This window comes from Saccopteryx leptura, chromosome 11 (assembly GCF_036850995.1).
Source record: "Saccopteryx leptura isolate mSacLep1 chromosome 11, mSacLep1_pri_phased_curated, whole genome shotgun sequence".
NCBI classification, from domain to species: domain Eukaryota; kingdom Metazoa; phylum Chordata; class Mammalia; order Chiroptera; family Emballonuridae; genus Saccopteryx; species Saccopteryx leptura.
Genome location: NC_089513.1, coordinates 77,962,751 through 77,988,774, shown reverse-complemented (window position 1 = coordinate 77,988,774; position 26,024 = coordinate 77,962,751). Strand labels below are relative to the sequence as shown.

The 26,024-nt window shown below is 41.7% G+C and overlaps 1 protein-coding gene across 4 annotated transcripts in view; it reads left to right on the top strand.

The window, feature by feature from the left end:
- PTBP2 (polypyrimidine tract binding protein 2) overlaps positions 1-26,024 on the top strand; it is a 63,512-nt gene that overhangs the window by 11,527 nt on the left and 25,961 nt on the right. For all 4 annotated transcript variants that reach the window (XM_066353518.1, XM_066353517.1, XM_066353516.1 and 1 more), the window contains exons 3-5: positions 9,096-9,171; positions 19,134-19,306; positions 20,194-20,337. In XM_066353518.1, coding sequence (XP_066209615.1) covers positions 9,096-9,171; positions 19,134-19,306; positions 20,194-20,337 — 393 coding nt within the window. The remainder of the gene's footprint in view (positions 1-9,095; positions 9,172-19,133; positions 19,307-20,193; positions 20,338-26,024) is intronic.

The following is a 26,024-nucleotide window of genomic DNA, read 5'->3' as shown; positions in this document are numbered from 1 at the left end:
TCCCTGAGGATGGGTGATGTTGATCGTCTCTCTCCGTGTGCCTGTGGGCCGTCTCTGCATGTTGTCTTTGTAAAAATCTCGGCTCAGTTCTCGGTCCTTTTCTGATTGGATTTTTTTCTGAATTGTGTATTTTGTATGTTTTGGGTAGTAACTTTTTATTAGGTATAATTTGCAAATCTTTTATCTCATTCCTGAGGTTGTCTTTTCATCTTGGTGCTTTCCTTTGCTGTGCAGAAGCTTTTTAGTATGTGTAGTCCTCCTCATTTATGTTTGCTTTTGGTGTTGAATCTAGAAAATCATTGCTAAGTCAAGTGCCAAGGAACTTACCATCCATGTTTTTTTTTCTAGTTTTATGGATTTGGGCCTTAAATTTAAGTCTTTAATCTATTTTGAATTGATTTTTGTGTATGGTGGAAAATAGTGGTCAAGTTTCCTATTTTTGCATGTGGCTGACCAGTTTTCCCAGCACCATTTATTGAATAAACTTTTTTCGTTGTATATTCTCGCCTCCTTTGTGGTAGATTAATTGACCACATATACGTGGGTTTATTTCTGGACTCTATTCTCTTCCATAGACCTATGTATCTGTTTTTATTCCAGTATCATACTGTTTTGATTACTGTAGCTTTGTAATGTAATCAGAAATCGGGATGTATGGTGCCTCTAGCTTTGTTCTTTCTCAAGATTGCTTTGGCTCTTTGGAGTCCTCTGTGGTTCGATACAAGTTTTAAGATTGTTCTATTTCTGTGAAAAATACCATTGGAATTCTGATAGGTATTTCACTGAATCTGTAGATTTCTTTGGGTAGTACGGGTGTTTAAGCAATATTAATGCTTTCAATCTGTGAGCATGGAATATTGTTACATTTCTTTGTGTCTTTTTCAAATTTATCAGTTTTTTTTATTTTTAAAACTTGATTATTAAACTTTCAAGATCTATGAAAGTGTGTGAATGGAGTAATACAGTTGACCCTTGAATAATGGGTTTGGACTGTGCCAGTCCATTTATATGTGGGTTTTTTCAGTCGGTCCCTGTGCTGTTTCTGACCGTGATTGAGTGCTGACGCAGAGAGAGCCGACTGTGTGCGCTGATCTGTGTCGACCATCTGCAGATAGTGCTGTTCTTGGAGAGTTTGGAACCAGTCTCCTGTGCACACCAGCGGACAGCGCATACGTTCGGGGAGTGAAAAGTTATACATGGATTTTTGGCTGCATGGGGGTTAGTGCCCTTGACTGCCCCCTGATTGTTCAGGGGTTAGCTGTACACTTTTTCCTCCTTTCTAATGAGAATAGTAAAGGAAATTTTAGTGATCATTTCAAACCAATCTCCGCCAGCACAGTGCTAAAGTTCTTAATTTTGCCAACCTGGTTTTTAGTATCATCTGTTTCTCTAATTATTAATGAGGTGCTACATCGTTTTTTTCTCTTCCAACTTATATATTTTTGGCCAATAGTGTTTCTTTTCTGAAATTCTATGAAATTACCTATTTGTATCTTTGCTTAATAAAGTTTGAGTTAAACTTCCTTTGTATTTTTATGTAATACGGTTGCTGATATATCTTCTAGTTTGTAGCTTGCCCTATCACTTTTTTATGTTGTGTTTAATGAAGAAGTTAATTAATTTTTTTTGTGGGGAGTTTTCCCCTGGCCATAGGTTTTCTCCGCCATCCTAGTTGTTTGTACAGTGTTCCCATTCTTTATCACCCATTGTAGTTTCCCCTCGTTACTCTGAATGTCTTTCATGGTAACTGTTGGACGTCAGTGCCTAATCATAGCCTTTAAGTTTTCATCTGTGGCAATAAAGTTTTTTTTCATAGAGGTTTCTTTGCCACATTTATCAGTATTTTTATGGTTAATTTTCTTGTGTTACAATTTAAAAAGTCCTTACATATTTAGGTCATAAATAGAGAAATTCAGTTTTCTCTTTTTGCACTTGTCTGTAACCCATGAGAAAGGTATGTTTTGCTTGTGTATTATAGTAGGTGAACATCTAGTTTTACTACTTTTCTTTGCTCTTACAGAGGTAAAGTTGCGGTGCCATTTTCACTTTGCAGGCATGTATGTGTATTTAAGGGGAAGAGCTAACTAAGCCACTTGAATGCGGCGCAGAACCTGGCGGCGTAGCAAACCCGGAGCTGGTGGCTCACGGGCGCACAGCGCTGCCCGGACCGCGGGGCCCACTGCGCATGGGGCTGCTGGCCAGGCTGGGTCCTGCGTCCTGCTGCTGCAGGACCTCTAAACTTCTGCTCTTGCTGCTGTAGTCTGAGGAGATACAGCTGTGTTTTGTCATCTTGTTTACAAAAAAATGAACTTTGGGTTTTATTGGTGCTCTGTTTTCACTGGTGGTATGAGTGCGTGCCTTCGCAGCCAGTTAGTGGGCAGGGGGCGCTCTGTTTGCCGTCACCTCCTGTCACCTCCTGTCATCTGGGCAGCACCGCGGGGTCCGCTCCTTCCTGTCTCTGAGGACCCAGCTGTCTGCAAGAGCCTGACGCTTGCAGCCACGGGTCTCTCCGCCGCGTCCTCTCCTCTGAGCAGAAGTCTCTGGGCAGCTCTGTGGTCAGTCTGGCCTGCCTGGCCACAGTGCCTCCCCCGTGAGTGCGCAGCTCAGGGTGAGCAGGAGAGTTAGCACCTGGAGAAGGAAAGGAAGACGTTTCTGTCACGGAGTGAATGCCAAGTGTCACTTAAATTGTTCTTTTGTACTTATCCTTTCTTTAAAAAACGCATTTCTGTCTCTCTGATTGACATACACATTGTGTCTTCCTACATTAGCATTTCCTAGTTGTTTTTGTGAGATGCTGGTTTCTGGTGAAGTGGTCGATGTTATCACACAGGAGGAAGAGTTTATGTGACCAGACTTAATCAGAGACATCGATACCCATCTAGCATTTAACTTTTTTAATTGAATCTAAGATCAATTGACATTTATCTTAGATGAATAAAAAAATACATACATAGTAGAGATTGTCATTCCAAGTGTGTATGCCACTAACGTAATTTGTTACAGCAGCTAGTGCTGCAGAATAGCCCTCAGTCACTGTCCCACTCCATTGTGTCCTCTGACTTGATATCTTTTGCAAGTTAGGCAACAATGTTGAGATATTTTGAATAAAATTGTTCAATCAGCATGGGAATGTTAACGTTATCAGTACTATAGAATCACTTCTGGACATACTAGTGGTAAGTTTTTTACTCAACAGAAAGGCAAACATAGTTGCTTTTTATAAAAAATAGTATAATACATTTATAAAATATTTAATAATTTTGTGAAAGTGTCTTAGATTGTAAACAATTTGGTATTCTGACTCAGTTATGAAGGCTGTGACACTTTGTGAGCAGCAGGTGTGAAATCATTTAAGGGAGGAAAGAAAGACCACAGGTACAAAATGAACAAAATGGATCAAACCTTGCTGTCCCTAAAGATGGTGTTACAGGAAGGATGAGGACAGTGCCACCACACATCAGAATGATGGGCGTTCTTCATGTTGCAGTAGACCTGAAATTCCCCACCTTCCATCTTTAGAATTACTTGTGAATTCACTAGGGTGGAAGGATTTTGACTTAGAAGTAAGCAAACATCTGAAGAATGAGCTGATAATACATGTTTTAAAAGAGGGCAAATAATGCTTTTGAGAGCTAGAGGAGTCAAAATGTTTATTGAGAACTAAGGCAGTTAATAGTAATCATCATTCATTCACTTTTTTATTCAGTAGTTGTGCATGGACCCCATACTTGGTTGACACTTGGGGATATTACAGTGAATGCTATCGATGTGAGCCAGGCACTTTGCTGGTAATCATAGCCTGTGCACAGTCAGACCTCACTGTATTGCATTTTGCTTTACTGTGCCTCACAGATAATTGCGCCTTTTACAAATTGAAGTTTTGTGGCAGCCCTGTGCAGAGCAAGTCGTTCAGCACCCTTTACCCAGCAGCATCTGCTCGCTTGGTGTCTCTTACAAACTTTCTCATTATATTTGTTATGGTGATCTGTGAACAGGGAGTTTTAATGTTATTGTTGTAATGGTTTTGGAGGAGCACAAACCACACCCATGTAAGGTGATGAACTTCATTGATAAATGTTGTGTGTTCTGACTGTCCCACCAAGCAGCTGTTCCTCCATCTCGCTCCCTGTCTGTGTCCCTGACACAGAATATTATTGAAGTTAGGCCACTTAACCTTACAGCGAGTGCCTCTTAAGTGTCCAGGTGAAAGGAAGAGTGGATCGATGTGACAGACTGCATTGTCTATGTTAAGAAATTGCCGCAGTCACCCCAGCCTTCAGGGGCCAGCAGTAGGTGCTGAAGGAAGGCTCCAATGATGGTTAGCATTTTTAGCAATATCTTAAAATTAAGGTCTGTATATTGTATTTTTAGACACAATGCTGTTGTATACTTAATAGGTTGCGATATAGTATAACTATAACTTTTTTTTGCATGGGGAAACAAAAAAATGTGTGTGACTCATTGCTATACTCCTTCCTTTATTGTGGTGGTCTGGAACAGAACCCACATGTCTCTAAGGGGGGCTTGTTTTATCACCTTGAATCCCAAGGACTGGGATGCAGATGCCAGCCCTGTGGTACAGGTGAGGAAGTTAAGGCTTAGAATAGTTAAATAACTTACCAATTACACAGTGGGGAGAAACTGAACTGCAGAGCCCTCTTAATCTACATACCTAATGCTCTACTTGTCATGAAAACAAAGAAAACTAGGTTAATCCATCCCATCAACAAACTAAAAGTGAAAAAAAAACCCACATGATTATATCATTAGAAGGAGAAAAAGTGTTTGACAGCATCCAACACCCATTTATGATAATAGAGGGGGATTTCCTCAACTTGATAAAAAATATTTTAAAAGAACTATAGCTAAGTTCATACTTAATGTTGAGAAATCCAATGCTTTGTCACTAAGCTTAAATATTGATACATGACAAGGATGTTCACTCTCATGACTTCTTTTCAGCATCCTCCTGGAAGTCCTTGCCGATGCAGTAAGCAAGAAAGGGAGATAATGAGTGTGCATATTGAGAAGGAAGATGTTCAACTGTCATTTACAGATGACTGGAGAGAGACTAGAAAATCGAAATTAGTGACAGAAATACCTCTTGGAGCTAATAAATGATACTGCAAGGTAGAGGATACAAAGTTATTGTCCTGCATATCAACAATGAACAAACTTAATTTGAAATAAAAAACAAAATACCATTTACATTACACCTGAAATATGTAGGGATAAATCTAACAAAATATATAAAAGATATACATGGGGAAGCTACAAAACTGATAAATGAAACTAAAGATCAAATAAATGGGTAGATGCTCCATGTTCATGGATTGGAAGACTCAGTATTGTCAAGATGTCAGTTCTTCCCAGCTTGATCCATAGATTCAGTGTACTCCCAATCAGGATTCTAACTATTTATGGCTGTCAGTAAAGCAGTTCTAAAGTTTACGTGGAGACAAAAGACCCAGAAGAGCCAACACAGTCTTGAAGGAGAACCAAGTCGGAGGACTGGTGTTGCCCCACTGACTAGGAAGCTGTAGTAATCGAGACAGGAGAGAGTATAGCTGAAGAGGTCCAATGGGACAGGGCAGAGAGAGCCCAGATAGAGCCCTGGTAGACACAGTCAGCTTAGTTTGTACACTGGAGCAAAGACGGGCTCTTCAACAAATGGTCCTGGGACAGTTGGACCTCCACATGCTAACAGATGAGTCTAGAACAGTGATCGGCAAGCTCCGGCTTGCGGGCCCCTTGAGTGAGGCTCTTTCACAACATTCCACGTGTGGGAGCTGCCTCGATAAGGAATGTACCTGCCTATATAGTTTAAGTTTAAAAAATTTGGCTCTCAAAAGAAATTTCAATCGTTGTACTGTTGATATTTGGCTCTGTTGACTAATGAATGAGTTTGCTGACCACTGGTCTAGACATATTCACCTATCACAAAGATTTACTCAAAATATATCATAGACCTAAATGTAAAATGCAAAATTAGAAAACTTTTAGAAGACAACATAGGAGAATTCCACACCAGGTAGTGGCACAGTGGATAGAGTGTTGACTTGGGACACTGAGGGCCCAGGTTCGAGACCCCAAGGTCACTGGCTTGAGTGCGGGCTCACCAGCTTGATTGTGGGATCATAGATGTGACCACATGGTCGCTGGCTAGAACCCAAAGGTCCCTGACTTGAGCAAGGGGTCATGGGCTCAGTTGGAGCCCCCAGTCAAGGCACATGTGAGAAAGCAATTAATGAACAGCTAAGGTGCCACAACTAAGAGTTAATGCCTCTCATCTCCCTTCCTGTCTGTCTGTCTCTCCCTTTCTTCCCCTCTCCTTCCCCCTCCTTCTCGTGCACAAAACAAACAAACAGGAGAAAGTCTAGATGACCTTGGGTGTGGTGAAGCTTTTTTATTTTCAACACCAAAGACACAGTCCATGAAAAATAATTGAGAAGTTGGATTTCAATACAATCAAAAGTTCTGCTCTGTGAAAGACAATAGAACGAAAATAAGACAAGCTGGACTGGGAGATATCCAAAATATACAAAGATCTCTTAAAAGTCAACAATAAGAAAGCAGCCTGTTTTAAAAATGAACCAAAGACCTTAACAGACACCTCACCAAAGAAGATGTACTGATGACAAATAGTCATGTGTAAGGATGTTCCTCCTCATATGTCAGCAGGGAAGTGCCAGTTAAAGCGGTGGTGCCACTGCACAGCCCGTCAGGAGAGCCAGGATTGGGAGCACTGTCAGCCCTAGGTGCCAACGAGGGTGGGGCCAGCAGACGCCCCCAGGCGTTTCCTGGGGAACTAACAGTTCCGCAGTTCTCACAGAACCGCACAGATCTTCACCTTGTCCGACAGCCACGCTCCTTGGTATTGACCCAAAGGAGCTGAAACCTTAGATGCACAAGAAGTCTGCACATGGATGTTGATGGAGACTTTATTCATAATTGCCAAAAACTTGTAGAGAATCAAGATTTCCTTTAGTGAGTGAATGGATAAACGGGTGTATACAGACAATGGAATATTTTTCAGCATTAGAACAAAATGAGCTATCAAGCTATGAAAGGGCGTGGGGAAACCTTAGTGCATGTTACTAAATGAAAAGCCAATTCGAGAAGGCTACGTAGCGTATGATTCCAGCTACAGTGTCTATATAGGACGTCTGGAAAAGGCAGAACTGTGGGGACAGAAAGGCCGTGGCTGCCGGGTGGGGGTGTATAAGCAGAGGTCAGAGATTTTTAGGGGAGTGGAAAACTTGATCTGTTATAATCATGGACATATCGTATGTTTGTCCAAAACCAGTCAGTGCACATTAAGAGGGAACCCTTAGGTGGATCATGGACTTGGGGTGATTATGGTCTGGCCATGCAGTAGTTCATCTTCATGATAAATACACTTCTCTAATAGAGAGTATTGATAATGTGGAAGGCTTTGTATATGTGGGTGTTCAGGTTTTATGGAAACTCTGTTCCTTTGTATTTTATTGTAAACCTAAAACTTTCTTCTCTAAGAAAAGAACACTAGTGAACAGTTTTGTTGTTAATACATAGTGTATGTCAGAGATCCCTGAAGTTGAGTGTCATCAGAAGCAACTGGAAGGAAGGCTTGCTGACGCTCTGGTCTGACCTCAGCTTTCATTTCGTCTGTCTGGAGTAGAGCTGAGACCATGGCTTGCGTCCAGGTCTGTTGCTTGTCTAGGGGCCACACGTTGAGAACCACCAGGTGTTCATCACGTCCATTGTGTAAAATTCGGCCATGCTGAATCTTCCATACCTGATGAGAAATTAAGCATGTTGCATATATGGTGTTAGTAGGGCTTGCTATAATAATTAATTTCTCTTGTGCTTGTATTTATTTCTCTAAGCATTTGAGGAGGTAGAACCTTGTAAAACAGTTAGGGACATGACCATTTGTTAACCATCTTAATATTTGTTATAATACAATTTATGAGTTTGAACACAAAATAGCATAAAGTCTGTGGTTAATTTGTATTGTTTTGGACATTCTGAAATGCTTTGATAAAATATCTCATACATTTAAAAATTTTTTGATGGTTGCATGCAGCTTCTTTGTACTTGTGGTGGTTTAAATCAGTTTGTATTGTAGTGATTTAAAATAATTAATACCCATGTATGTAAATACATACCTACTTAGAATAGACAAAACAGTTGATTTAGCTATTTTAGTACTAGTCTACTTACATATTTTTTTGTAAATACATATTAGAATAGCAAAAACAACATTGGCTTGTTTGAATAAATGCATTTCTGAGAACATATGAATTTATTATCATTTCTCTAAAGCAGTAGTCCCCAACCTTTTTTGAATCACGGACCTGTTTAATATCAGAAAATATTTTCACTGACCAGCCTTTAGGGTGGGACAAATAAATGTATCACATGACCGAGACAAGCGTCAAGAGTGAGTCTTAGACGGATGTAACAGAGAGAATCTGGTCATTTTTTAAAAATAAAACATCATTCAGACTTAAATATAATAAAACGGAAATAGTGTAAGTTATTTATTCTTTTTCTGCGGCCCGGCGGTTGGGGACCACTGCTCTAAAGGACTTAAAGGCATGGTTCAGTCTGTATATATAGGCAGAAAGAAAATTTTCATTCCGTAGTTTTTGCTTTTAGTGTTCTAGCCACTGAAGTATATACCTCATCGTTTTAATGATGATGATGAAGATAAGTAGTCCAGCTCACCAGTATGAAGTTCTGATTTTCTAAAGACCTGTGTTGTCTGGGTGAATTAAGTGCTGTGGGTTCTGAGGATTCAGACCGTTTGTAGAAGTCCGGCTGTAGTGGCGCTGGGTGTTTTATGAAGACCTGACGCAGTTCTGCAAAGCTCTCGATTGTGGAACCTCGTCTTTTTCCTACTTGTTGTCTTTGGACTGTTGGCTCTGTGGGGAGAGGGCGCGAGGTCCGTATTTGAGTCAAGTCTTTATTTTAGGGATTAAAATTTTTCACTATTCCCAGTAGTGTGACACCTGACGCTTTGTTAGTGTTTGAAAAGTTATAGATAAGTGAAGACTTTCAGATGAATATTTTTAACTTTAAAGCTGTCTTCTGTTGGTTTTGTTTTGTAGAGAGGATCTGACGAACTACTCTCAGGTAGTGTCCTCAGTAGTCCAAACTCGAACATGAGCAGCATGGTGGTGACAGGTAAGTCTTCCCTCTCTTTAACAATCTGCCATTATTTGCTGTAAATTCATAGAGCAGGAGGTTAAAAACTAGAATTTAGTCTTTTATTGGAATAGCCTTTATTTTTAAATACTTTCTGTTGACCCATTTTAGAGGAATTATACTATTATAGGTATATGTGTGTGTGTGTATACTGTATGTGTGATGCAACATCTGTGATATATATACACTATAGTCTGATTGCTTTTTTAAATCAGAAAGTGTCTTTTTTTTCTTTCATGTTACAGGTTCCCTCTCACCTTTTTTATATATTTTTTAGCTTTTGTGTTGTATACTATAAATGACTTAATTTTCTAGTTCACAACTCATAAAGCCCACACTTTAAACCCAAAATGTCATCTCCATAGTTGTCTTTGTTCTGCTTTCAACCTTTTTTACTTTGTTATAACATTTTAATTCTTTGAATTGATTTTTTACTGTTATCTAGTTGGAAATTTAAGATGTGATTTTTTAAATCTCCATAGTTAGGAGATTAAATTATGTATTTCTGAAACAAATTGTTTGTTATGTCTATAAATAAACATGACGGATTTTGAGACCTTAGTTTTATGACTGACAGACCAAAATTTTAATCTGGTGATGATGGTGATGGATTTAGTCTGCTGTAGAACCCTGCAGTTTTACATTTTTACTGAGGACCCGAGGTTCCTTTTTTCTGAACTCCGTCCTGAGTTGCTGTGGGAGGAGTGGAGTGTGTTGGGGACCAGAGGGCGGTGAGAGCTGGACCAGGCGGCTTCCCCAGGCAGCCACCGCCTGTGTGCGCAGACGCGCCTCTGTCCTGGGCTTCGCAGGTGCTCACCTGTAACACACGAGGGGAAGGCCCTCCACCATCTAAACCTGATGAGTCATCTGGGTGCACTCCTGGCTCATTGTGAGACTCGCTCTACGGGGGGTCCTGGAGCTGGACCCACGTTATCTCTGAGGTTGGCCTGTACCTATACCTCAGTGCGCACACATTTCTGACAGTTCAGTTAGTAAAAATTATATGGAATAATTTACTGAATATGATCAGTGGTGTGAAACTGATTTTGTAAACACACGGAAACATTTTTTTATTCACATAGTATGAATTTTCAAGTGTACGTATATATAGGCCATAAATAAGGACATGAGTAGCTCTCAAAAAATTTTAAATGACTGAAAGTTTATATAGTACCTGATTTTAGAGAATTTTAATACAAATTAAAAACAGTGAGAAATCTAGGAAATGACTAAATATTTAGAGATTGAACAACACATGAATCAAAGAAGATACAAAGTCACATTTCTGACCAAATGAAAATGAAAATATGTTAAAATTTTGTTTGCAACCCAATGAATGAAAATGAAAATATATTAAAACTTGTTTGTAACCCAAGAAGTGCATAAGAGAAAAGGCTGGTCTAAACCTATAATAGATACCTATCTACCTGTATTAGAAAGTACCCACATTAGTAAAAAGAAAGGTTTAAAACTCACCAAGGAAAGAAAGTATATAAATTACCAATATTGGGAGTAGAGATATCACTAGAGGTCATACACATTGTATAAGGAAATATATAATCTGTGGTAATGCCAATGCCAAACAAATTAGATGAAACAGACAAGTTCTCTTATAAATCTAATTTACCAGAACTGACATAATGTGTCATTCCATAACAGATATAGATTAGTTCTGTATCTATTATAAAAATTGAATTTTTAATAAACGCACAGAGACAGGTGGTTTCACTGCTGAATTTGATGAAACTTTGAGAAATGATCACCATCTTCAATATACTTTTAGAAAATAGGGAAAGGGATATGTCCTAATTAACTTTATGAAGCCACTGTAACAATACCTAACAGATAGGAAATGAAGATTTCATTCTAATGTTTTATTAACATAAATGCAGACATCCTTAACAAATGTAAGCAAGTCATATATAACATTTTATGAGATAGCACACAATGACTGACGGAAGCTTACCCCAGGACTGTAGGGTAGCAATCTAAAATGAGCTGTTGGTCACAATCAAAGAATAAAGGGAGTAGAACTTCTGTCGGCAGAAGCAGATAAACTTTGACAAGAATATGGACTCATTGATGACGAAGATCTCAGTAAGCTAGTGAGATATACAAGGTTGATACAGTCTACCTACAGCCTACAACAAATTCTATTCTTTTTTTACATTTTTAAAAGATATTTTGTTGATTTTCTTGGAGAGAGGAACGTCAGTCCGTTCCTGTATGTGCTCTAATGGGGGGTTGAACTGGCAGCATCTCAGCTTTGGGATGATGCTCTAACCAACCGAACCATCTTGCGAAGGCAACAAATTCTATTTTTAATGGTGAAATACTGAATTTTTCTTTTTTAATCTGAGGAATGGAGAAAGGGTATCCGTTTTCAACTTTTTTTTTTAGTTTTTTGCTTTTATATTCAGGCCAGTAAAATAAAGAAAAAGCATGAAGATTGTAAAGGAAGAAGTAAACTGTCTTTATGGTCAGTGTGATTCTTAAAATAGGAACCCCAAAGGGACTAATAAGTGAATTTAGAGTAGCTACAGGACACAAGTTCAGTATACAAAAACAAAATTTTTCTTGATATTAGCAAATTATTAGAAAATGGAAATTTTAAAAATCTATTTATAGAAACATCAGAATATCAAGGAATAAATTTTAACAAAATATGTGCATGATGTCTGCACCAATAATTTTAAGACATGGCCGAGACCAGCTAAAGACCTAGGAGACAGAGACACGATCGTGAACAGACGGCTCAAAGTGCTACGGTGGTCATTTTTCTTTAAGTTGGCATGGGATTGTATCTACAAATCAGTCAAGTCAAACGGCTTTTACATCGAAATTGAGTTGGTTCTAAAATTTATGTGGAAATAAAAAAGAACCTAGAATAACTAAAAACAGTCTGAAAAAAAACGTGCCTTGGTCATGAAATGGGACAGAAGTCTTTTCAACAAGTGGTGTCAGAACAGTTGAATACACATATGAAAAAATAGAAAAACCCAAACCTTCATGTTGTACAAAAAATGATATGAATTATATACCTAAACCTAAAATCTAAATATATAAAGCTATTTAAAAAATCACATATTCTCAACCTTGGGGTTAATGAAAATTTCTTTAGAGAAGACACAAAAAACCCACTAACTGTTTATTAACTAGAGTTCACTTTTCATCAAAAGACACAGTTAAGGCACCGACTGGGGAAACACGTGACGTGCCAGCACGTGTCTCGCTGAGGTCTTGTACTCAAGAGGAAGCCCTCTCCCGTGTCAGTGAGGACAAGCAGCCTGGTTTTTAAAAGTAGACGGCAGAAGGCATGTCAGGTGGCCTGTATGCACATGAAAAGGTGTACTCGTCATCAGAAGAACACAGGTTATAACCACTATAAGATACTGTTTCAAACCAACTAGAATCTAGGCTAAAATTAAACAGTGGTAACGCCAGATGTTGGTGAGGATGTGGAGCAATTGGAACTATTCTCCATTGCTGGCGAGGGTGTAAAATAACCTTAGAACAGAGTTTGGCAGGTTCCTATAGTGAAGATAAACTTACTCTCTGACTCAGTGCTTTCACATCTAGGTCTTTGTCCATATGTGTGCATTGCATGACTTGTACACGTGTATGTGTAAACACCTTGATTTGTAATGGCCCCGTACTTGAAATAACCCCAATATCTGCCACCAAGAAGCTGGATCTGTCCATTGTGGCATGGTCACACAGTGGACCACCGCTCATTGGTAACAGAAGGCTGACTGTCACTACATGCAGCTACACAAGTGAACATGAATAAACATAACAGGAAGCCAAAGAGGCCAGACAGGAGAGCCTGTGGTGTGGTTTCATTCGACAGAGTTCAAGAGCAGATAATCAATCGTTAGTGTGGAAAACTAAACAGTGGTTGGGCATTAACAGGAAGGATGTGCAAGCGATCTTCTGTGCTGATGGATGTGTTCTGTATCCGTGAACAAAGTTGTAAAATAAATCCAAAATTTGATTGAAACAGTAGGCTGCCTCTGGGAACCATCAGCTATTCACTGTTGATCTTCCTGGAATATAAAATAGTGAAGGGGAAAGACTGCAAGTGAGTCCTTGTGGCCAGTGGTCCAGGTCAAGGATTTGATTTGTTCTGCTGAGGAGCTTGGACTTTACCAGATTTACAGTTTAGAAAAGACTTTTGTTCCATTTGTATTTTGTACGGTAGTGGCAATGGTTTACTACTATACTTAGGGAGGACAGTAATCTACAATAATCTGGAGATCATAGAGATCCTGCATTTTAGAGTTTCAATATGGAGGAAATGGTGTACTATATTAAGAAATCAGGCAGTGGCTCAGTGGATAGTGTGTCATACTGGTACACAAAGGACCCAGGTTTGAAACTCTAAGGCAGGGGTCCCCAAACTACGGCCCGTGGGCCGCATGCGGCCCTCTGAGGCCATTTATCCGGCCCCCGCCGCACTTCCGGAAGGGGCACCTCTTTCATTGGTGGTCAGTGAGAGGAGCACATTGAGCATCTCATTAGCCAAAAGCAGGCCCATAGTTCCCATTGAAATACTGGTCAGTTTGTTGATTTAAATTTATTCTTTATTTTAAATATTGTATTTGTTCCCGTTTTGTTTTTTTACTTTAAAATAAGATATGTGCAGTGTGCATAGGGATTTGTTCATAGTTTTTTTTATAGTCCGGCCCTCCAACGGTCTGAGGGACAGTGAGCTGGCCCCCTGTGTAAAAAGTTTGGGGACCCCTGCTCTAAGGTCACTGGCTTGAGCAAGGAGTCACTGGCTCTGCTATAGCCCCCAGTCAAGGCAGATATGATAAAGTAATCAATGAATAACTAAGGAGCTGCAATGAAGAATTGATGCTTCTCATCTCTCTTCCTTCCTGTCTCTCCCTGTCTGTCCCTCTCTCTGTCTCTGTCACAAAAAGAAATCAGAACATCTGTGATTTGGAAGTGGACTAATTTGTAATTTGGAAGAAGTATTAAGAGTTTAGTTAGAATCTTTTATGCTGATGGATAATATTGTCCCATTATAACAAAGGGAATAAGTGGAAAAGGAGATTTGTTTTTGTTGAAAAGAAAGAATAGTCTATTACTTTTTGAAAGTATGCTTAGAAATGGTACTTAGTGTACTTTAAAGAATGAATCCAGTGTCTTTGTAGCAATGGAGTAAAATTCCTTAAAGTCTTATTTTAACATAAGAAATTTACATGCATTGAACTTACTTTACCTTTATGCACAGAGGAAACATTGAGTTTTAAGATTTTTTTTTCTGACATACAAAGATGTCAGAATTAAGGTCTTAACAGGCCTTAATTCAAATGCTGTTGCTTATAAGAGCATAAAAAGCCTTTAAAAGTCAGTGATTATGCTTGCCTGGAAAAAATATGCCATTGTTATTCAGGAATCTTAAAACAGGACTTTTACAGACATTCTCACAGGAGTGCTTGTATGGTTAGTGCACACAGAACAGGGTTTCATTTTTGTATCAGTTTTATCCAGAATGCTGATTCTCATGACTTCACTCTAGAGTTCTGTTACCAGCAGCATCTATCTCAACAGCCTGTTCCTGTCCAGAAGTTTTTGCCTACTAATCTTTTTATGTCAAAGGAAAAAAAATTTAGAAGTGAGAAAAGTTAATGTTACTAGAAACTTTGTCTTGGGTAAATATCTGATAACTCAGATGCAGAAGAAAAGTAGCATCTTGTCTATATTTCTCAAAAAACAAAACAACAAAAAAAAAGGGTTATTTATCTTCTTTGCCAAAAATATCTATCTTTCTCTGTACTCCTCCATTTTACCTCTCACCACCATTGTTTAGTACTGCATTCCACTAAGAGGGTTAGGCATCCGTGTGCCTTTGGGGACCATATTCTAAACATCATTTGAAAAGAGAAAGTTGTCACACACACACACCCCCATATGTACAGTGCCAGTAGTATATTGACTGTGACTTTTTTGGTCCTTTCCCAGAAGGAAAAGGACAGATAAATAGGAAAAACTTAAATGTGCTATTTTGAGAGCCCTGATACCATCACCTGAACTCCTGAGGCTCTGGGTTGGGTTATGAAGTATTTGTTCTCATTATTCAAACAACTGCATGAAAAAAACACAGGCTGGCAGGACCCTGCACTCCAACGGCTCTGCCAGGAAGCATGAGAAAAAGGTGCTTTTGTATGCCCATTATGTTTTACCATGTAGATAGTTTTTTGACACCCTGCTTAATTTACATTTTCAGTTAACAGACCCATTGATGTTTCTGTTAGATAAAATGCCACAGAACAGAATATTCAGCTCCTCCTTTCCGATCAGTTCGGGCCGCTGCACGCATAAATCTTCCTTAGCTGGGAAAGGGTGAGGGGAGTGTCCTATAGTTTCTCGTGTTTCTGGGGGAGGAGCGTAGCCAGCAAGATTTGGTGGCAATCTATTCAGAAGCCAGAGGACTGTCTTCTAGCTCTACAAAGCCCGCCAAAGGGTAGTTTTTAATGCACTGACTACTTGTTCACGTATATAAAGCTGAGTGAAACTCTTCGAGTAAAATATGGCTTAAGTATTATTTGACAAGTAACTTATCAAGTGAGTTCACATGTTCTCTTTGAGCTGGATTCTCTGATCACCCAGGGAAGTCACTGCCGCACCACCGTCGTCTTCTAGTCCTCTCCACGGCACTTGTCACCGCATCACCCGGTTCCTTCTTCATCGCACTTGTCCCTGTAAGACACGTGGGTCACGTGCCAGCTGCCTGACCTCTTCTCATGAGACTGAAGGGGCCACAGGTTCTCAGGGGTCCCTCTCACTGCTCTTCCCCAGAGCCTGGAGCAATGTCACCACGTTCTTCATGCTCGGCACTGTTTAAACTGTCGACGTGGGTGTGGGTTATGGACACTTAACAGCTCAAGATGATCTGAGGGTTTTATAATTTGTTCGGTGTGTTATATATAATATTGTTTAAAGATAATGTTGAACATTATAGAAAGTATAAACTACCTACAACAAGATGTGTGTGTGTGTGTGTGTGTGTGTGTGTGTGTATCAGGTCTACCGGAAAGTTCTCTCCGTTTCTATCACTAGTTTCGACACGTAAGCACATGTTTATTTGGCGCATGTGTGCCTCTCTATTTTTATTACTTAATGTATACATACTGACGTAGCAAATAAACTAAAACAAAGTTGATTCACGTTAGCCTTATGTGTGAAGCGATAGTGTACCCATGGCTACTGATAAAGTTCATTTACGCCACTGTATTGTATACTAATTTCAACAAGAAAGAAATGCTACAGAAGCATGTAGAAATTTATTGAAAGTGTTTGGTAAAGGTACAGTTTCTGATAGGACATGCAGAAGATGGTTCGAAAAATTCGAAACAGGTGATTTCGGCCTTTCTGATAAGCCACGTTCTCGGCAACCATCTTTGATCGATGACGATGTTGTTAAGACCATGTTGGAGCAAGATTCTTTTCTGACAACATCGGCGATCGCGGAAAGGCTAAATTCAGCTCAGCAAACCGTTTTGGACCATATTCGGAAGATAGGATTGGTGTGGAAATATTCAAGATGGGTACCACGTGAATTAAGTCAGAAGAATTTGGATGATCAAGTTGTCATATGCACATCTCTGCTTGCTTAGAACAAAATCGAGCCCTTCTTGAACCGGATGATAACTGGGGATGAAAAGTGGATTACCTACGAAAACATCGTAAGGAAAAGGGCATATTGTGAACCCGGAAAACCTAGCCCTTCCACCTCTAAACCAAATTTGACTCTGAAGAAGAGAATGTTGTGTATATGGTGGGACATTCGAGGACCAATACATTATGAGTTTTTAAAACCAAACGAAAAGCTCAATTCGGAGAAGTATTGTCAGCAACTGGATAATTTAAAGACAGCAGTCCAAGAAAAGAGGCCGGCGATGTTCAATAGGAAGAACATCATACTGCATCATGATAATGCCAGGCCACCTGCTGCTTTGGGGACTCGTCAAAAAATTGCAGAACTAGGCTGGGAAATTCTTTTCATCCACCATATTCCCCGGACTTAGCACCCTCCTATTATCACTTGTTTTTGTCCTTACAAAATTTTTTGAAGGGCAAAAATTCAAAAATGAAGAAGATATCAAACAAGCACTCGTTCAAATTTTCGCATCAAAACGTAAAACATTTTTCGGCCCTGGCCAGTTGGCTCAGTGGTAGAGCATCAGCTTGGCGTGGAGGAGTCCCAGGTTTGATTCCCGGCCAGGGCACACAGGAGAAGCGCCCATCTGCTTCTCCACCCCTCCCCCTCTCCTTCCTCTCTCTCTCTTCCCCTCCCACAGCCAAGGCTCCATTGGAGCAAAGTTGGCCCTGGGCGCTGAGGATGGCTCTGTGGCCTCTGCCTCAGGTGCTAGAATGGCTCCAGCTGCAAGGGAGCAACGCCCCAGATGGGCAGAGCATCGCCCCCTGGTGGGCATGCCGGGTGGATCCCAGTCAGGCGCATGTGGAAGTCTGTCTGACTGCCTCCCTGTTTCCAACTTCAGAAAAATACAAAAAAAAGAAAAAAAAAATTTTTTTAAATGGGATATACAAATTGCCCTCATGCTGGCAAGAAATCATTAATAATAATGGCAATTATATTATTTAATAAAGTTTATTGACGGTAAGAAAAATTTGTATTTTGTTTTATTCCAAAAACGGACAGAACTTTCCAGTAGACCAGATATATAAAGATATATAGATATAGATATCTATATCTATATATCTATATATAGAGAGAGAAGAGAGAGTATACATGTGTGCTTCTCAGTGGACAAGGATCCTTCATTCTAGTTACTGTGAAGCTTCAGGTGATGAGGTTGTGAAGTCCGTAAGTGACGTATAGTGTGTAGATGTTGAAGGCGAGAAGCCATTTACAAGTATTGGTCGACTTACGACTTATGCAACTTACGACCATTTGACTTGACGACCACAATCGCTAGCCACGACTGCTCTGCGTCTGGCAGCGCAAGCATTGCCCAGCTGGGTGTACGACAGTGTGGACCAGCTTCCGGCAGCACTACCATCTCCACGTGCACCATTTCGACTGTTATCCCAGACTCGGTACAGCAATTTGTGTTTTGTGTCTTGGATATTTCTCATCAAACCCCTCCCAAGATGTCTACCAAGAGGAAATTGTCTTGGCAAATATTAAACCAGTTGCACTGGGAATGCAGTGTTTTAAACCTGACGAATGTAAAAATAAGAAACAAAATGGTGTAGAGATGATACAAATGGCATAAAATGAACGAAGAAAATTATGATATATAACAGTAATGAAAAAATTATGATAAAATATGACAAAGATTTTTATAACATCATTTCACAGTACTGTACATATAGCCTACTCAGCTTACGACCAAATCATGTTACAGCCGGTCTTTCGGAATCAGTCGTGGACGGAAGTCGAGCACTCGCTGAGGAAGGTAGACCAGGTGGCAGTGCTGAGGCAGCAGAGGCTCCTGTGCGGGCAGCACAGTGAGGACTGACTCCATAGTTACTTGGCAGCATTGCTGTCTTTACTCCCATTTTTGAGTATATTTCCCAAATTGAACAATTGATAATTTTCCAGGTGAAATTATAATCCCAACTTTTGCTAACTCCAATTTTTCTTGTTTTAAAAAATTTCTATTAATCTGCAGTGTGAATAAATTGCAGGCAGTGATGTTCCTTAGTCACTGAACAGTTTATGAAATTACATTTTAATATTTTTGCTTTATCACTTACTGCTTTTTACATATACTATTCAGGAACATTTTCCCAGTGGTCATCTTAATTAATTGATGTGTAGGATTTTCTTGGTTTCTTTACATATTTAGGAATTAGTCAAGTATACGCAGCTGTGTTTTTAAGTTCTTTTATGAATATTGCTTTGTGTTTTTTAATACAGGTAAGGAAAATTAATATAACGGAGACGGTTTTCTAATGTCTTTCAGCCAATGGTAATGACAGTAAGAAATTTAAAGGGGAAGATAAAATGGATGGTGCTTCTTCCCGTGTTCTTCACATCCGTAAGCTGCCCGGGGAAGTGACAGAAACGGAAGTGATTGCTTTGGGCTTACCTTTCGGCAAGGTGACCAACATCCTCATGCTGAAAGGGAAAAACCAGGTAGGGTCCCTTGAGGTCTTGCAGTGTGTTAGGCCCCAGACTGCAGCAGGTGTGGGGGCGCTGCTCCCACTAAAGCACAGCGAGGTGGGCCGTGGGGAAGTCTGCTCTGCGGGCGGTGGGGACCGCGCCTGGGAACCGGAGGGCGACTCGCTGGAGGTCTCCGCTGGTCCTGTGAGTCTGTGCGGGGACGCTGACTGAGACGGGACACACGGGTGCAGTCTGCATTTTCCTGTGGCTCTGCCCTCTAACGTTGGGAGGCAGAAGGGACACTCACTCCAGGGAAAGACTCACCGATAGCATTAGCAGAAACGAGTCATAGTCCCTGTATTTCTTCAGTGACTGATGTGTCCATCGTAGCAGGGCCCAGGTGTATTAAACATCAAGTTTTGTTTTATGATTCTAATGCCATTTTGAAAAACATGAAATTTAACATTCTCTTAAATATAAATGTTAACTAATGTGACATTTAATTTCTAACCTGATCTCTGTTATAACCTGGTCTCTGGTATGCTGCGCTAGAAATTACTCTGAGGTCTTGTCTCTAGTCCGGGAACGGTAGGATTCTGCTGCTAGATACGTTTGGGTTTGTCTCCTCTGGTTTCGCCGGGAGGTGCACTGTGGTCTGGAGAACGAGCGGGAAGGCTCCAGACCGGAGCTCCGTACCTGAGCTCCCCCCCCCCCCCCCCCGGGGCCGGCCCTCGGCGGGGTTCCCGTCCTCTGCGGGGTTCCTGCCCTCAGCGGGGTTCGGGCTCTGCTTGTTAGAGCACCTGCACCCTCGGGGTTGTGTTCTCCACAGACCCTTCCAGTCAGCCGAGTGGACTAGACAGGCAGTAACATTTATTTGGGTTTAATTCATAGTAATAACATTTTTGCGTTTACATTTTCAGGCATTTTTGGAACTAGCCACAGAGGAAGCCGCCGTTACTATGGTCAATTACTACTCGGCGGTAACGCCCCATCTTCGTAACCAGCCGATCTACATCCAGTACTCGAACCACAAAGAGCTGAAGACGGACAACACGCTGAACCAGGTGCGCATTGGCGCGCGGGCAAACGGTCCTACCCATGTGCCGTAGTTGTGTATATGGGCATTTTCTTATTTTCAAGGTGTTTTCTTGCAGTATGTCCCTAAGTGTTAATGGCATTTTATTACAAAAGGTATATGTGGTTTCTTCATATTTTAAAATAATACTTGGATAAATTAGTGAAATGGTATTTTTTTCAATGTTTTTTTTTTTTTTTTTTTTTTTTTTTTTTGTATTTTTCTGAAGCTGGAAACGGGGAGAGACAGTCAGACAGACTCCCGCATGCGCCCGACCGGGATCCACCCGGCACGCCCACCAGGGGGCGATGCTCTGCCCCTCCGGGGCGTCGCTCTGTTGCGACCAGAGCCACTCTAGCGCCTGGGGCAGAGGCCAAGGAGCCATCCCCAGCGCCCGGGCCATCTTTGCTCCAATGGAGCCTCGGCTGCGGGAGGGGAAGAGAGAGACAGAGAGGAAGGAGAGGGGGAGGGGTGGAGAAGCAGATGGGCGCTTCTCCTGTGTGCCCTGGCCGGGAATCGAACCTGGGACTTCTGCATGCCAGACCGACGCTCTACCACTGAGCCAACCGGCCAGGGCCTCAATGTTTTTAAGATCTTTGGTCAAAACGTTTTTCTTGTTGCAAGTTAAGGTTTTTGTATAGAAGCCGTTTATGAGGAAGAAATCGCTATTAATAACATAAGCTGTTTATACAACTCTGCTGTTTGGACTTGAGTTAAAATTCAATGCCTTTGACTTTTTATACGCTGACTTTTTAATGGAAAAATGCCTACTGAAGATGTGTTCATGGTTTTGGGGCCGGGTAGGCAATGTTAAGAATTGAGAATGCATGATTGTATTGATTTTTTAAAAAAATTTGATATAGAAGATATTTAAAATTAATGTAGCTTTTTAAATAGTGTAAGAATGGTTTTAGACCTAAATACATAGTCTGCAGTAATGATGTAAAAACTTTAGCTCTTTTAATACAGTTTTAGGATAATTATTGTTTTCTGTTTCAGTAAAATCTAAACTATATTTGGCTTTTTGTCTTGACATTAATGAAAAATAATTCCTTACAGATTTTAACCTTCATAAAAAGTGACTTCAGATCATTTTAATCGTTTATGAAAATTAAGCTTTTGTAACTTTTTTCTAAAAGAGAAGCCTACAATTCCAGCTTTAAAAAAATTGGTAATTTTATTCCTTTTGAACCAGAAGTTGTACTTCTAAGAATTTATCATGAGGAAATACATTCTTTACTCATGTGGAATTTAATATCGCATTTAATGTCCCAGTTTTGTTTTAGATCTTAGTAATTTCAGTGAAGTTATTTGTCACTATATTCTCATTTTAAAAGATTCAGATGGAAGGAACATGTAAAGAATAAAGAGATAAAGAATAAAGACAGCAGTAGATAGGCATCTGTAGAGGGTTGGGATTTACAATTTTAAGGAGGTTACCCATTGAAAGCCCCCTCAGGAAGTGACGTTTGAGTAACAGACTTCAAAGTGGTTAGGCAGTAAAGCTCTTACCCAGTTACCTTGTCCTTTCCGATTTCAGAGTGTACCGTGCGTTTCACTGGACTTGTGTGGTTCTCTCGAGTGAAGTAGTGAGGAGGTGGGTGCTGAGCTGGGTCCCGTCACATGACAAAGTGGTGTGTGTGTGAGAGAGAGAGAGAGAGAAAGAGAAAGAGAGAGACAGGAACAGACAGGAAGGGAGAGAGATGAGAAGCATCAATTCTTTATTGCTGCACCTTAGTTGTTCATAGATTGCTTTCTCATATGTGCCTTGACCAGAGGGCTACAGCAGAGCGAGTGAGCCCGTGCTCAAGCCAGTGACCTTGGGCTCAAACTGGTGAGCCTTGCTCAAGCCAGATGAGCCTGCACTCAAGCCAGCGACCTCGGGGTCTTGAACCCGGGTCCTCCGCGTTCCAGTCTGACGCTCTATCCGCTGCGCCACCGCTCGGTCAGGCGACAAAGTGGTCTTGACTCTAGACCAGTGGTAGTCATCCTGGTTCCTCCCGCCCACTAGAGGGCGTTCCAGCTTTCATGGTGGGCGGTAGCAGAGCAACCAAAGTATATAAAAAGATAGATTTAACTATAGAAAGTTGTTTTATAAAGATTTATTCTGCCAAACTTAGCGAAAATCTGACATAAAGTACTTGATAAGTAATTATTATTATGTGCTTTAACTTGATGTAACTCGGCTTTATAAATTTTATAAAGTAAAGTGACTTCCCTACTTTATATATCACCATTACTGTGGAACGGGTGGGCGGTTAGAAAATTTTGCTACTAACAGAGATACAAAAGTGGGCAGTAGATATAAAAAGGTTGACTACCCCTGCTTTAGACCAACATACTCCCTTTGGCATTTCTGGTTCCTTTAAGGGAGGTTTTTGTTGTGTGGGGGCTTAGCTGTTTGACTTTCTGTTAACCCTTCTATTCACCCTCTTCCTCACCTGGGTAACTGGCAGTTTCTTCCCCAATTCCTGTGGCTGTTACCGTGCAAACTCTGTTTGCTGTGTGTTCACTGGGCTTTCTGTCCATTGGTCTGTCCACTGGTCTGTTTGTTTTCTGTGTTCTAGGAATGATAAACATTACTCTCTACTAATAGTGACCTTCCCTCTCTCCAGTGTTTGTGTTTATTCCACTTTGTACTCATGCAGTAGCATTTTAATATGGTTTGATAGTAGAAGAGAAACAAATGGATGTATCATTCATGCATCCTTCCAGAACCCTCCCTCAGACCACTGGGTCCAGTCAGCTCAGTCTTGCTGACACCTCGTGGGCCACTCCCTCTTTCCTGCTGCGGTCAGTGGCTCAGACGCAGCCCTCGTGGCTGTTTGGCTATGTGGCTCCCTTACTGGGCCGCCTGCGTCCCTCCCTCCTCGGGTCCGTCTGCCTGTGTTTCTCAAGAAACTGCCCAGGTGGCCAGGTCACCCCTGCCGCCACCCTCTTCTGAGAGGCCACTGTTTCTGCCCTCCAGTTGGCCTGCCCTGTTTGCTTACACCTCTGAGCGGGCGGGCGCGCTCTCCCTGAGTTTCAGTCTCGAAGCCATTGTGTCTGTGCCGTCCCTCCTGCCAGGAAGAGTGGGGCCTTCCCCCCCTTCCCTGACACGGCCAGTGTCTAGACAGCTTCAGGTCTCCCCTGGTCCTTTCCTCCAGGGCCACCCTCCAACTCACAGAGTGGGTTAGGTTTGTGTCAGGAACTTTCAATACAAATTAAATCCCAGTGAGTTACTACCTTTTACTGTAGATGGCTCAAGTTAAGACAGGTAACACCCTTGTTATGTTGGTAACAACGTAGAGAAGTTTCAACTCGCATTTATGAATGATGGGAACATAAAGTGGTAGAATCATCTGTAAAAAATTGAAATATTTACTGAAACTGAGCGTCCACATATTCTTTCACTGAGTAAACTTCTCATCACCTGACGGAGACAACCTCACACGGATGTTCTGGTGTCTGTGCATCAGAACACGTGTGTTAGGAGGTTGACCGCACGCTGTGGACTCGCCCACGCGGCACACCAGACATCAGCAGGAGCTAGTGTGTCATGGTGGATTCACTGCTGATTAATGTAGTGTCTGGCAGAAAGAAAGAATGAGCAACTGGTACCAGCAAAACATGATGGTACATAAAAATAACGTTCCCGAAAGAAGCCAGACCAGCGCAGAACACTGTCCTGTGTCCCAGTGAGGTAGCTGGAGACAGCGCAGCGTTCCTTCTGTAGACGGACGTGTTCTGTTCCCGAGGTCGTCACTGCACCGGTGATGGGTCTCTGGTCCTTTACTGAGCTGCATACGCTCATAATTCGTGTTCTTTTCTGTGTATATGTAATGTTTCAATAAGAAGTTTAAGAGTGGACATGACTAAGCTAACAGAAGGTGGAGAACAGCGAATGGTCCTCGAGATACGTGAGTGGAAGAGCTGCAAGCCCACAGTCCTGTCCGGGATGGATGGTCCGTGTGCGCTCTGTGTGTAGATGGTCTCTGGAGGGACACCCAGGTGATAGTGGTGAGGGAGGGGGAGGGACAGGGACAGGGTGTATTGAGCCTTCTGTACCATTTGGGAAGCATCCCATGATCATGTGATTTCTGTGCAAAAAGACAGTCCATTCGAGGAAATGGCAGGAGTTAAGTGTTCTCCATACTTGTTATAATTTCATGTACTGTGTGCAGGGACATGTGAACTGACAAAAAACATAACACTGGTATGATCTGTGTAGAAACTGTAAATATATATTGGTAAATGCAGCAGGTCCTCGGATAACGTCTTTTGTTACACATGTTGATGAGATGTCATAGGACCTTAACTCATGTTCATATTAGGTAGCCTGTTGGTGAAATTGGTTTTGTTAATGTCATTTGCCTAAACTCATAACCAATCAAGGATGTTAAGTGAGGGCTTAACCTTATATTTAAACATTTAATAACATTGCTCTAACATATTCTTTTTAACTGTGTGTCTTTATTAAATACTGTCTGGTTCAGACGTTTGGGTTTGAATTGTCACTTTAGCTAGCAGGTTCCTAGGCCGTCTTGCCCGGCGCTTAGATGCTGAGGTTTGGCTAGGTGAGCACGTGGTCTCTGAGGGCCACTGGGTGTGAGCCCGTCAGGTGCTCCAGTGCAGGGGCCGTTCCCCTCGGCTTCCCTGAGCTGGACTGACACGTGGCACTGGGTGTGAGCCCGTCAGGTGCTCCAGTGCAGGGGCCGTCCCCTCGGCTTCCCTGAGCTGGGGCTGACACGTGGCACTGGGTAAGGTGGACAACGTGGTGAGTTGATACACTTACATATTGCGCAACGATCGCCACCATAGAGTTAGCTGACACCTTAAAAAAATGTTAACACTTTACAAATTTGCGTGTCACCTTTGGGAAGCAGCCATGCTAATCTCTGGGTCTAATTTTAGTATGCGTGCTGCCAAAGCCAGCCCTGCCGTGGCGTCCCGTCCCTGGATCTCCTGTGTCCTGATTCTCCTCTGTTCGGCTTCCTCTTCCCGTCCCACTGCGCTCCGCCCCGTGCCCGCGTCCCTCCGGGCAGTGGCTTTAACTTGAGAGCAGTGTGGGGGCATCCGTCAGCCACATTAACAGTGACTTCTTTTTATAATGGTCTTTTGACCCTAGATAAGGCAGAAAGAAATGATTTTCTTATCAGTGACTTCGTGCAGTAATGATAGGAACAGCAGCACGATAGCAGTAGTGAAGGAAGTCGTTTTGGAGCAGTTAGCATATGATTTAGGTGACAGATTCCTGAAAAATACTGTATTTCTTCAATTCTGTATGTACATTTTTTCACACTTTCAAGTCTCAGCAATGAAGAAATTGCTCCAGTGCTCGCTGTCCTGGTGGCTGGTGGTGTCTCACTCGTCACATGTCGAGTGCGTCTCCCCTCCGACTGCACTAGATGCTGTAGCACGAGCGGCATGTGTCCTCGTTCTATCCGACGTGCTCCGGAGAACGGAACGGCTGCGCACCGTGGTCCATCAACTTTGCTCTAAAGTTCTTATGTTTTGTGGGGTTTTTTTGTATTTTTTCTGAAGCTGGAAACGGGGATAGACAGTCAGACAGACTCCCGCATGCGCCCGACTGGGATCCACCCGGCACGCCCACCAGGGGCGACGCTCTGCCCCTCCGGGGCGTCGCTCTGTCGCGACCACAGCCACTCTAACGCCTGGGGCAGAGGCCAAGGAACC